The 13,179-nt window shown below is 39.3% G+C and overlaps 1 protein-coding gene across 6 annotated transcripts in view; it reads left to right on the plus strand.

Moving 5' to 3' along the window:
• ctnnd2b (catenin (cadherin-associated protein), delta 2b) overlaps positions 1–13,179 on the plus strand; it is a 157,478-nt gene that overhangs the window by 94,353 nt on the left and 49,946 nt on the right. For 3 of the 6 annotated variants that reach the window (XM_061839245.1, XM_061839249.1, XM_061839248.1), the window contains exon 11: positions 2,031–2,087. The exons of the other annotated variants lie outside the window; for them this stretch is intronic. In XM_061839245.1, coding sequence (XP_061695229.1) covers positions 2,031–2,087 — 57 coding nt within the window. The remainder of the gene's footprint in view (positions 1–2,030; positions 2,088–13,179) is intronic. 6 annotated transcript variants of the gene reach the window in all.

Here is a 13,179-nt window from a genome sequence, read left to right on the forward strand (position 1 = left end):
TGAAATAGAGGGTGACAAACAAGCAACACTTTTCATCACTATGATCTCAGTGTGACAACACTTGAAATGGTAAACTATTTAAAATGCTAATTAAGGTTCTTATCAATTACAGTAGTTTCTTTCGGCTTGTCCCTTTCGGGGTCACCACAGTGTGTCATCTCAGATGAACGCACATATATGTTTGGCACAATTTTTAAGTAAAACTTGAAATTATGAATTTTAAGGTTCTTATCAATTAGAGTAAAAGTCGAGATTATCAATTTATTTAATAATCCTTAGAATAGATTTTAAGGACTTTATCAAGCTCAGAAAATGAGAATTTTCTCAAATTGGAACTTTTTTGTCAAACATTCATAGTGTATTCTTTGGAGGTAAACATTCGTTGGCATTGGATCTTGTCTTCCCTGATGCGCCTCTCTGCAGCCGAGAAAGCTCCAAAGCCTGGCTGCTTAGCCAGATAGGCTGGACGACAGACTGAAGCATTTTGTGAAGCAGGGGAAAAAATAAACCACTAACACCAATCATACGCGGAAGAATGAGCACACTCCCTTTAACTTCTATACTGAAGAGCTTTTGACACAGGCTCAAATCCTAACTCCAAATGACAAGCAAATCAATCGGGTTTGACCCTAAATGACAAGATGTAACAGTAACCCCAACTGATTTTGACCTTGACAATCAATCAATCAATCAATCAATCAATCAATCAATCAATCAATCAATCAATCAATCAATCAATCAAAAGCCTTTAATGTAATTGTATGCTGTGCATACAACAAAATGACGAGTGCTTCTCCACAACGTGCATACGTGAATAAAATAGAACAAATTAGTTTGTGACATTGTGCCTTGAGAGTACTTCAAGATACATTTTCGAAGCACCTCAACAATTAATTGTCAGAATTTTGGGGTTGAATGTAATCGAATCAGGCCTTTAGTATGATGCACACATCACACCACTCACTGTCCTTTCCAGTTTGTTTCACATTACGGATCACCTGCACACACAAGAATTTCCAATTTAAAAGTTTAATCACTGACTATACTGGATGCATGAGGAAGACAGTTAATGAGGAAAGAGCATCGGGGATTGGTTTTAGACATTGAGAGTGTGAAACTAAGCCAAGGCAAGAGGAGATAATTCATGCAGAAACAAGTCCAAGACAAAGATTTAGTTTGTGGGCTTCTTATCTTCTTCCTTCAACTAATGACTGTGCAAATAAGCTGTCAAATGGAGACACAAGCCAATGAAGTTGTTTCTCTTTGTGCAATGTTAGCCAAGGTCCCACAGCTATTTTTTATTTTTTTTTTTTGTACCATTGTACTCATTCTAATAAGAGGTTATCTCTCGAAGGGTGTTCATGTTTTTGCCATTGCTCTTTCCTCCTGCCATCATTGTTTCTCTGGACTCTCCTGCACATTGCACCCACATTGTCTGTTGGATCACTCTTGTTAAACTTCAGCATCGTTGTTGTGCCACGTCTGGCAACCACTTGTTTGCACTGATGTGACACATTTCAAGTACAGACTTTGGTGCACGCTGTATTTTCATAACATTGAACAGTCATCATCAGCCATATGCAATTGCCCAAGCTGTGGTAACAACATAGTCAGACCTGATTGAATTAAAACAGGAACATACTCACAACATAACGTACACATTTAATGAAATGAAACTGACCCATTATTGGTGTAGTGTCTGAAATGTTAATAATTAAACAATTTACAATTAATAAAATTCCTTCAGGCAATATGCAAGTTCATAACTGTAATTAAATGCATTGGTAGTACTTAGATGTACAATATCATTCAAGTGTTGATGTGGAGACAAAATATATTGTGTCATCCTCTACCATCTGCTCTGTGTGCATGTACTCCACCTCCTCCACCACTGCCTGATAACCAAATGCTGAGGAAAAAGTCAAGTCGAGTCGCTTTACTAATCATCACTATTCTGACAGTTACTGATCACAGTTTTCTTGCCAGACAGCCAACATATACCTCTCTCTTGTTTCTCTCTACCTCGATAGGTACGACCCTGAATTCCTTGTGTGGAATCAAAATCAAGCCGAGCAAAGAATGACAAAGTAATCCAACTATTTATTTCTATATTTTTATATCTACATTCTGTTCATCAACCTTACCTTTGTCTCATTCACTGAATCTGTCCATCTTCGTCTTATGACACAAACAAAGGTGTTAATGGTATATTTCATTTGTATTATCACTCATCTACATTTTGCTTAGCAGTATATCAAAGAGGAATCACCTCCAATGAGCCCAGATTCCGGTTCATGAACAGATGCTGTCTTTTTAGAGTTCTCGGCACTAAATTGTGGCAGTACATAACACTGGGATAATTTCTTCAGCCTAAAGTTACTCATCATTAAGACTGGATTTTTAGTAAACCTAAAATCAAAAACCTCCAATTACCATAAATTATGGGATTAGATAAATACTGTAATTAACTAGACCATATGAAAGTCTGAAAAACATTTGACAGAGCAGAAGCTCTGTTGAGATAAATATTCATCAGTCTCTCGTTTGGCTGTCCTGCGAGCCCCAATCCTTTCATCCATGTGTTTTTAGTTTATTGATTTACTCAAACATTTTTTTACCATCGTATGTTCTGGTCATTTAAGTATAATTTGTGATTGATACATGGGGACACAGCTGTAGAGTGTTGGTCTTACAGTTCTGAGGACCCGGGTTCAAATCGTGGCCTCACCCGTGTGGAGTTTGCATGTTCTACCCATGCCTGCATGGGTTTTCTCCGGGCACTCTGGTTTCGTCCCACACCCCAAAAACATGAATTGGAGACTCTAAATTGCCCCTAGTTGTGACCGTGAGTGCGACTGTTATCTGTCTTCATGTGGCCTGAGATTAGCTGGCAACCAGTTCGAGGTGTACACTGCTTCCTGTCCGATAACAGCTGTGACTGGCTCCAACAATCCCATGAACCTTGTGAGGATAAGCTGCTCAGAAAATGGATGGATGGATAGATATTCACATTATCTTGTTGAATAACCATTTTAGCTTCTGGATTAAAGTTTACATCAAAGCAAAATTGATTGTGTGCTGTTGAAGTTTGTCTTGTGTATATTATCTTGTCATAGTTACTATTTATTGCATAAATGACAATTATTGCTTTTATACATTTTAGTGGATGATAGGAGGCTGGATCATGAGTGTGTGGATAGGTGGGTTGGTCTGCTGATTGATTGATTGATTGATTGATTGATTGATTGATTGATTGATTGTTCTGGCAACGCCCTTTGGTGCTACAATAGCATCTGACTCGCTATAAATGCATTGTTGCTTAATATAATGAAAGATTTGTTGTTGGACTTGACCTTACCTAAGACAAAGGTTCTCTTGTCTTTCGTGCAAATATGTTTCTATTTATTTGTGTGATTGTTAAAATCTGCGGAAAAATCTGCATTTTTAAGCTTCAGTGTGTCTTGATGTCCCTGCATGTCAGTCAAGCATGCTGTTATTCAGTATACCTAGCACACATTTGTTCTTCTCATTTCCTAGTTTGACACAAACATGTGACACTATATTATTGTTTCAAGTTGGATCGTTCCCAAAAAAATATTCTGTGAACATATGCTGGATACCAAACATACTGTGAAATGAGCAAAGGATGATGCTTAAAAGCAATGAATCTTGATTAAGTCAAACTCTACATAGCGATTGGAACTTTGACTTTTTTTTTTTAAAACTTTTGAATACATTACAGAGTCACTGATGGTGTAGTGGTACACACGCCTACCTTTGCCGCAGGCAGCGTAGGATCGTTTCTCGCTCAGTGATGGTGTCGATATCTGCCCTGTGACTGAATGGCGACCAGTTCAAGGGTGTGGTCCGCCTTTCACCCAAAGCTAGCTAGGATAGGCTCCAGCTTTCCTGCAACCCTTGTGAGGATAAGCGGCTTGGATAATGACGTGACATGAATACATTACTTCAAAGAACTAAACAAAACTAAAACAGGAATGATCCTTATTTATTCCTTGTACGAGCTGGACCAGCAGCAGTGCACCTAGACTTGACATTGAAATGATAAAAAATATCTAAGCCATACAGTATGCAATATTATAGTGTATAAAAACAGTTGATGTTAAGGTTAAAACACAATCAAATCAGACCTCTCAAAGAACAGGTGCCCAAGGTTCAAAGAAGGAACTGTGTGTATAGCTACAATATGAGCTCTTCATTGCTAAAAGTAGGAAGGGTTCCATCCTGATCCATACTGTACCTGAGGGAACAAATTTTGGTGAGGGCTTACATTTGATCTGTGCGTCCAAAACAGTAGGAATGGGATGTCCCATATTAAATTGAAATTTGCCTGCAAATTCAATCTGAATCAGGTCCAGTCAGAATTTGGTTTGAAATTAAAGTTTATTGCCCTGTATAATATAAGTAAATGTTTAAATTCCCACCACTGTAGAGAAAAATGTTGTAAAATATTCAAAATTAATTCTGTCTCTCTCTCTCTCTCTCTCTCTCTCCCCCCTCTCTCAACCCCCCTCTCTATACGGTGGTCAACTGGTTTGCATATCTGCCTCACAATTCTGCATGTTCTCCCTGTCTCTCTTTAGGTTTTCTCCTCCCAGATCCCAAAACAGGGTACACCCTGAATTGGTTGCCAGCCAATTGCAGGGCACATTGAGACAAACAGTGGGACTCACTACGGGCAATTTTTGAGTGTCCAGTTAATGGCACATGTTTTTGGAATGTGGGAGGGAACCGGAGTGCCCAGAGAAAACTCACGCAGGCACGGGGAGAACATGCATACTCCACACAGGGAGGGCTGGAATTGAACCTGGATCCTCAGAACTGTGAGGCCAATGCTCTACGGCTGTGTGTGTGTGTGTACGTGTGTGTGTGCGTGTGTGTGTGCGTGTGTATATTTACACACATATATATATATATATATATATATATAATATATATATATATATACTTATTTATTTATTTATATATGTGTGTGTGTGTGTGTGTGTGTGGTGTGTGTGTGTGTGTGTGTACAATGTATTGAAAAACGTAAACACTTGAACATAGTAGGTACATAAGTATTCACAGCCTTTGCTATGACGCTCAAACTTAAGCTTAGGTGCATCTCATTTCCACTGATCGTCCTTGAAATGCTTCTCTATTTTGAATGGAGTGCACATCTGATAATTCAGTCAATTGAACATCATTTGGAATGGGACGCAACAGTTTATATCAGGTCTCATAGTTGGCAGTGCATATCATAGCAGAAACCAAGCAATGAAGTCTAATAAAATGTCTGCAGACCTCTGAGATCGAATTGTGTGAAGGCACAAATATGGGAAAAAACACGAAAAAAATTTCAGCAGCATTGAAGGACCTGAAAGGAGTCTCTATTATTCAGAAATGGAAGAAGTTTGGATCCACCAGCACCGTTCCTGGATGTGGCCATCAGACCAACCTGACTAACTGGGGAAGAAGAGAGCTTCAGTAAGAGAGGTTAACAAGAACCTAATGGTCAATATGGCTCCGCTCCATTGTTCCCTTGCGGAGATCGAACTATCAAAATGGTCAACCATTGCCAACGCACTCCACCAATCAGGCCTTTATGGTAGAGTGGCCTGATGGAAGCCACTTCTCATTAAACGCATCTGGCAGCCTGCTTGGAGTTTGCCAAAAGGCCCCTTAAGGATTTTCAGAACTGCAGAAACATAATTCTTTGGTCTAATGAAACAAAAATAGTACTTTTTGACATGGATTGCAAACACCATATTCAGAGAAGAAGAGGCACTCTTCATCAGCTGGTTAACACCATCCCTACTGTGAAGCGTAGTGGTGGCAGCATTCTGCTGTGAAAGCTGCCAAATACAGACAAATTCTTCAAGAGAACCTGTCACAGTGCTCTGGAACTTAGAGCATCCGTGAATCTATGTAGTGACCCAAATCACACAGCCAAGATAAGTGACTTCTAGACCAGTCTGTGAGTGTCCTTGAGTGGCTCAGCTGGAGCCCGGACTTGAATCCAAATGAATATCTCTGGAATGACGTAAAAATGGCTGTCCAATCCAACCTGACTGAGGAGGGGAGGATCTGCAGAGAAGAATGGGAGAAAATGCCCCCAAGACAGGTGGGCCAAACTTATAGAGAAATACCCAAAAAGACTTGAGGCTGTAATTGATGCCAAAGGTGCTTCAACAAAATATTAAGCCGAGGCTGTAAGTATTTATGTACATATTATGCTTAAATGTTTGCATTTTGAATAAATTTGAACAACTGTCTGAAAATTTGTTTTTACTTTCTCTTTATGGGACATTTTCCATTGAGTTTTTTAACAAGATGACTAAACTCCCATAAGCAACCTGTACTATTCCAAAATGTGGAAAAAGTAAAGTGGTGTTTATATGTGTTGGTGGCACTGTATTTACATTGTACTACCATTTAACTCCCCATCCTGGGTCTGTCAAAAACCCATCCGTTTTTAATCCAAAGATCCACCCATGCATTTTCTGTACCCCGTTTCTTCACTGGTGTCGCTGGCATGCTGGAGCCTATCCCAGCTACTGTGTCCTTGGGCGAGAGCTGGGGTCGATAATGCAGGGGTCATGTCTAGTACTTCCCACCCCACCTCCACCCCAAAGGCCTCAGTGACAGACACACACATAAATGCTCACACATCACAGTGTGCTTACATGCCTCCCTACTGTAACTTTCCCTTTTTCCACTAAGTGTCTAACCCTGATTTGGGTGTCCTGCATTCTGATATAGTGCACTGTGGTGTAAACACACAAACACACACATCCACGCACGCAGACAAACAAACCCAGTTGAGAAAGATAACCCACCTGGTTGCTTGGAAAAAAAAACATTAATTGACAATCGGTCACTGCTTTGTCCCAGCCCACTAAATTGTCAAATGAAATATTACATTCTCTTTGGTGAAACACACAGGCGCGCGCACACAGACACACACAGACACACACACACACACACACTCATTAATTATGTACATATTTTTCCAAGAGGTAAACACTGAAACTGTGTTAGTGTATTCCACTTTTCTTTTTCCAGACCTCCTCTCCTTCATCTCAACTGTATTCTGCTCATCCCTCCAACTTGTTAAGATTAAAGAAATAGACAGGCAAGGCGGTAGGGGTGTGGTTCAGCGAAAACAGTCTTATTTATAGTACACACTATTTAGTAGTAGGTGATAATTATTTCATTGTTATTTTTGATAGTTGTTGTTATAATTGCTATTTGTTAATAGTAGTTGATAGAAAAGGAAAGATAAGAACAAACCAAAACAGATCACTTGGCGATTTGCTTGATATCCCTTGAAGAGAAAACATTGGGGATGAGGTCATTAATATTGCCATCAAAGCTTCAAAAGTTATGTGCAGTCATTTGAGCAGATTTATTCTGTTTAATTTCTAAAAAAAAAAAAAAAAAAAAAAAAAAAGTAACACTGTCAGAGCGATCTGCTTCACCATAAGTGAAGTATTTAATCAGGTGGCTGTAAAATTTGGAAATAAATTCAGAGGCCTGCCATGCATGGACAATATATTTAATTTCGTTTGGTGAAGATCGCTGGGCCTATGCAGCCTGATCTCAAGCGACTACCTATCATAAATTAATAAACGTACATTTATTTTTGTCCTTTTGTCCATTGTTCTACATGTATTTTATTTGAATTTACAGTGCCATTAAAGTTACCGTATCTGCCCCCTAATTCTTTGGCCTAGTTTCCAACCTTGAATGTTTAAGAGAATCCAATAAATCTAAAAAGCAGACAAAGATAAAATACAAGAGATTTTCATTATAAAGGAAAAAAAATATTTTACTTGGCCCTTTCTGGAAAGTTTTTGGCAAAAACGGGTGACAATTACTTTTTCACACAGTATTGTGTTTAGTTGGACAAGGACAATAGAATGCTTACTCACTGTAGCCCAATAGTATCAAATAAAATAAGAATAAACGAAGCAACGAATAAATACACAACAATAAATGCAGTCATAAAAATAGTACCAAAAGTAATGCAGGTCCTGCAGAACGGAGAAGAGCTGATGTGGTGGGAGATTGATGTTTCTGATAATGCAGTTGGCCTTTTTTCGACACCTTGTGGGTCTCCACTATGGTTGTCAGTGTGGACCCTCGGATTTTACTGCTGTTGTTACGATCCTCTGAAAGGCCTTTTTGTCCTTTGCAGGGTGTTGCCATACCACTAAGAGATACTGTTCGTCAGTTCACGCTACAGTGCCTTGCTAGAAGTCCATGAACATTCGTGTGCTTTGTCTCATGACCTGGGGCACTGTACAGTATAGGTGTCAAATTGAAGGCCCGCCCTGGGGCCATACCTCGCCAACCACATCATTTTATGTAGCTGATGAAAGGCAATCTCGTGCACATCTTCGACGATTCCTGCTAAAAGTGTGTCCCAAAAAATTCAACGATGCAACAAATCAGTAATGTAATGAATGTTCAACTGTTGTAACATTTTCCTTAAAAATCCTCTTTTGTCCAGTAAACAAACAACCAATTCAACTCGACTTGTGATTTCAAAATTGGGCATCCATTAATTTCTTGTGTAAATGCAATGATATGAATGGACTGACCATTTACAGTGTGCCCTCACTACAAAGCAGTTAAATTTACGTGCTCTAGCTATTTCTTGGCCTCTTTTGAGTGTAATTTTTTTACTGTGTAGCAGGCTTCTTTTTTTTTTTTTTTTACAACATATGAATGCAGATTGTGTTCTATATCCTGATTCGCTGAGGAAAAACTTGCATCATGATCTGTGTCTTGATTGGCTAAATGATTGTAGACCATTGTCAGTCTCCCCCATGCCAAGTGTCCCCTTTAGTAGTGCAGTATGCATTCAGGTTGTCATAATTGTTCGATCCTAGCAATGTGACTATTTAGTCCTGAAGAGGAAGAAGTGGACACACGTGTTGAGAAAGACGAGGAGGATGGACTCACACTTGATTACTTCCCCACCATGGCCAATAAAGCTCAGTGAACTTGGACATAATCGAAGGTGACATGAATGTTTATAAGAATATTCTTGCCCAGAAGAAAAAAGAGCGGCAACAAAGACCAATAGCTATGTTTTTCTCTCTCAAAAAGACATCTGCATCAAGGTGCTTCTGCAGAAAAAGCTGCTATAGCAGAGTTGCGCCAGGAGGAAGAGCCACAGCCAAAGCAACTGTAAAATACGCTCGAGTCACTAGTTGTAATTTCTTGTGTGTCCAACGTAATGATCACGAAAATTAACTTTATTTCTAAAAACTATAATATTGTTCTTTTTATAGGAAAACAATTATACCCAGTTCTCGAGAAAGAAGAAGAAAATGGATGGAGGGTTTTGCTCTTTCGTTTGATTCTAGAGTATAGTAGTGTACTTCTTTTTGTTTTAATCTACAAAGGTCCGGGGTTTTTAGGCTTAAAATATATATAAGAAATTAAGAAAAAAAAACAAATGAAAGAAATCAATTTCTTCTTCACGCATTTCACTTAACATGGGTATTTTTTGGAATGTAACCCCCACATTAAATGAGAGAACACTATATTGTATATGGTTCACAGTTACAATGGGCCCTGATTGAAATCATTAATACAACTTGGCCCGCGTCAAAATTGAGTTTGATATCACCGCTGGCGTTGAGGAGTCCCATAGAGGCACTGGTGGGTCTGCTTGAGCTTGGCCTCTATGTTGTGGGACTAGCTCAGGTTGTCTGTGATCCGTAGACCCCAAAAAAATGGAAACATTTAATGAGTTCCACTAATGTCCCATCCAGACTGATGGGGAAGTGGTTGGTTCTTTGTTTCCTAAAGTCCATGATGAGCTCTTTAGTCTATAGTATCGTGGTCAGTGCAAGGCTCTTGCACCAAGGCATCACCTGACTATTTCATCTTTGCACTATCTCATCGTTATTACTAATTAGTTGAATGATTGTGGTGTCGTCAACAAACTTGATAATGAGGCCATTGGTATGAGTGGCTGTAGAATCATGTGTGAACAGAAAGTACAGTGGGTGGCTAAGGCCACATCCTTGGGGTACACCGCAGTTACATGTGTTTGATGATTTTAAACATTCAAGATGCACTATGCGCTCAAATAAGAATTTGAAAAGGGAGCACATACATTTTTAAGACACTGTAAGCTAACATTTTTACTAACAAACACTCAGCACTTAACTCCACAAATTTGGGTGGAAATTTGTTGAGTCGAATCCTGCTATCTTGCCTTCATGCTTCAAGTTCTGTAAAAGTCATGGATGTGCTCATACGTTTTCTAGCCTAATTTATGACCAGAGTTTTGGCGAATTATGATGTTCTACCTACTAAAAAAGCAACCCAAAATTCTCACAGTGAACTTCCTGTTGCTCGATGTTCACAGATGGCTTCGTTGTATTTGCTTACCCTTCTGTGATATTGCTATTGAGTGTTTCGGGCTGGGAGCATATCCCCGAGTGTTGTCTTTTCTCTGGAACACACGTTCTCTGCAAGAGAGACAGAGCAGTAATACAGCTCCAGGCTGACATTCATAGAGAATGAATGAAGCAGTTATTATAGGCAGGACATAAGGACGAAAAGAAAAAAAAACTCTTTAGATTCACTCTTGAATCTAATTTCACTAACTTCTGGTAATTTGGTCCTAGAATTGCAACAATGTGCCATATATTTGTGTGTCCAACATATATGTTGTATGTGTGTCTGTCTGAAAAAAGATCATCGCCTTAGGATTTTGGGCTTTGAGTTTGAACCACTGTGACATGCCACTTTTCACTGGGGTGTTTGCTGTTCCAGGCTATGGTTCTGTCATTTTGCTTCACATGTTTTTTGCATTTTGTTTACTCACCAAATACTCACGCTCTTTTTGGCCCATAACATGTGCACAGTGTTTTCTCCTGGTCTTGTTTTCTCAGAAAAACGTTACGTGACTTAGTGGGAAGTTTGTGAGGGAATCACATTGTCTGTTTGCACTGTGCTAACTCGATCAGTGTCCCTTTATTTACTGTAAGTGTTTGCTGCACACTCCCTGTCATGCATGAAGCACTATTGTTATCGTTTGCTTTGTTGACAGTCCCAACCACAGAGACAACATGAAGGAAATATTGCAGTGGTTTGAAGCGTAATGGATTGAGACACCTTTTTGACACAACCCAATATTGTGAGTACTTTTGAGCTCATGCAGAAAAGAAAACACAGTATGAAATGCAATAAAAGAGACCAGAGCTTGTATGGACAGTGCAGGGGGCAGTGGATCATCATATTTGGGTTGGTCTGCCCATGAGTTAGTTAACAGGCTTCCTCCTGGTTGATACATATTGTATGTATGGACTGTTCTAGTCATGGCATAGCCACCCTACCCCCCAAAAAAGGCATGTGCCATGCTCCAGCTTTTAGCCATTTTGGAAATGAGAATTGTGGAATGCCTATCAGAAGCGGAGCACTGTGATTAAATCTCTTGCTTTGGAAGAGGTACAACAATGAAGAATCTTCAAAAGGATGCAATATGTGTATTGGGAACCTGCAATAGGTTACAGCTCAGTTGAAAGTGGGTGTCCAGGACAAAAAGCGACAAACAAGAGCCTGTTTTCAGTGACCTCTGTGACCAGTAAAGGATTTTATGAAGTCTTTATTTCTTTGGACTACATAACCCTAACCTATTCTCCTTTCTCACCCAGTCTGGCACCAGTACCTTTAAGGACCGTTAAAAGAGGGAGTTAGGGGTCAGCACTTCTCTCATGTTAATCAAGTTAGGCAAGCTCTTAAAAATCATAAAATAAAATAAAAGAAATGGTTAATAGTGCAATTTACTTAATTGAGGCCAATGTTTGTCAATGGATAGTCGATCATTTTCAGTTAAAAACAAAAAGTGGCCTTGAAATCTTCACATTTAGCACTTTTCAATCAATGATTTTCTATTGCAATGAATAAAGCAAGAGAAAAATTGGCTTTTTACATTTTGAATGGCACTTGTAATCATGTTCAAAAATATATTTTTATTACTTATATTACTTAGAATGTGGACTTGTTAGAAGGCATTTAACATCTCGCCATACAATGTTTTTTTCAGTCCCGACAGATGGCGGAAAGGGTGAAGCTCTTTCCCAGTTGGTCCTTCAACTCGAAAGTGACAAAAGCAGTTAATGGTCATTAGAACCACCTAAGATCCTTTGTTAAGGCCGAATGAATATCAACAAGTCAGATGAATTTTTAAGGGCAATCCCTTACAGCAGTAGATGGGAGCTTGAACAGAATTCTACCTTTTGTTATGATCATTATGCATCCACATTAATTGCTGCATTGCTCACATTTTAAATTTTTTTCATGCTTTCTATTTTGTTCATTGCAAATAAAATCACCATATTACATTTGTTAAATTAAATTGAGCATTTACTGATTGATAGTCCCATCCTTCATCCAGAAGTCTTTGATGCTACTGCATGTTCCGCTTTCTACTGAAATGAACACAAACAAACATGCCTCCTCATTGCTTAGCTTGAACACTTGAAAACTTATTGGACAATTAACCCACAAGGTGACCTGCACTTGGATATATCAGCTCTGATTATATTGACTGAAGTCCAAGCCACTGCAGCGTTTACACCGTGTTAATGTTATGGCTGTCCACTTGTGTATTTTTATTTAATGATCCTGAAGTAAAGTGGGGGAAGTATAAACATCCATCCATCCCTTTTCTGAGGTGCCTATCCTCACGAGGGTCACGGAAGTGCTAGAGCCTATCCCAAATATGATCGGTCAGGAGATGGAGTACACCCTGAACTGGTTGCCAGCCAATCACAGGGCACATGGAGACAGACAAACAGCCAGACTCACAATCATGGCTAAGTGTAATTTAGAGTCTCTAATGCATGTTTTGGGGATGTGGGAGGGAACCGGAGTGCCCGGAGAAAACCCACGCAGGCACGGGGAAACATACATCCTCAGAACTGTGAGACCAATGCCCTACAACTTTTCCACCGTGTCGCGAAATGTAAACAAAAACAAACCAAAATTTAAAAAAAAGAGCCACAATTGCGTTGCATTGGCTGGTCTGCATTACAGAGTATATGTTCATATTTTCCAATCTGAGCATGTCCATTGGGATTTCTCTGATGCCGCATTCAGAATAAAATGCAAGCAAAATGGTATTTAAACTGACGAATAAAAATTTATTTTCTT

This window comes from Syngnathoides biaculeatus, chromosome 13, assembly GCF_019802595.1.
Source record: "Syngnathoides biaculeatus isolate LvHL_M chromosome 13, ASM1980259v1, whole genome shotgun sequence".
Lineage (NCBI taxonomy): Eukaryota > Metazoa > Chordata > Actinopteri > Syngnathiformes > Syngnathidae > Syngnathoides > Syngnathoides biaculeatus.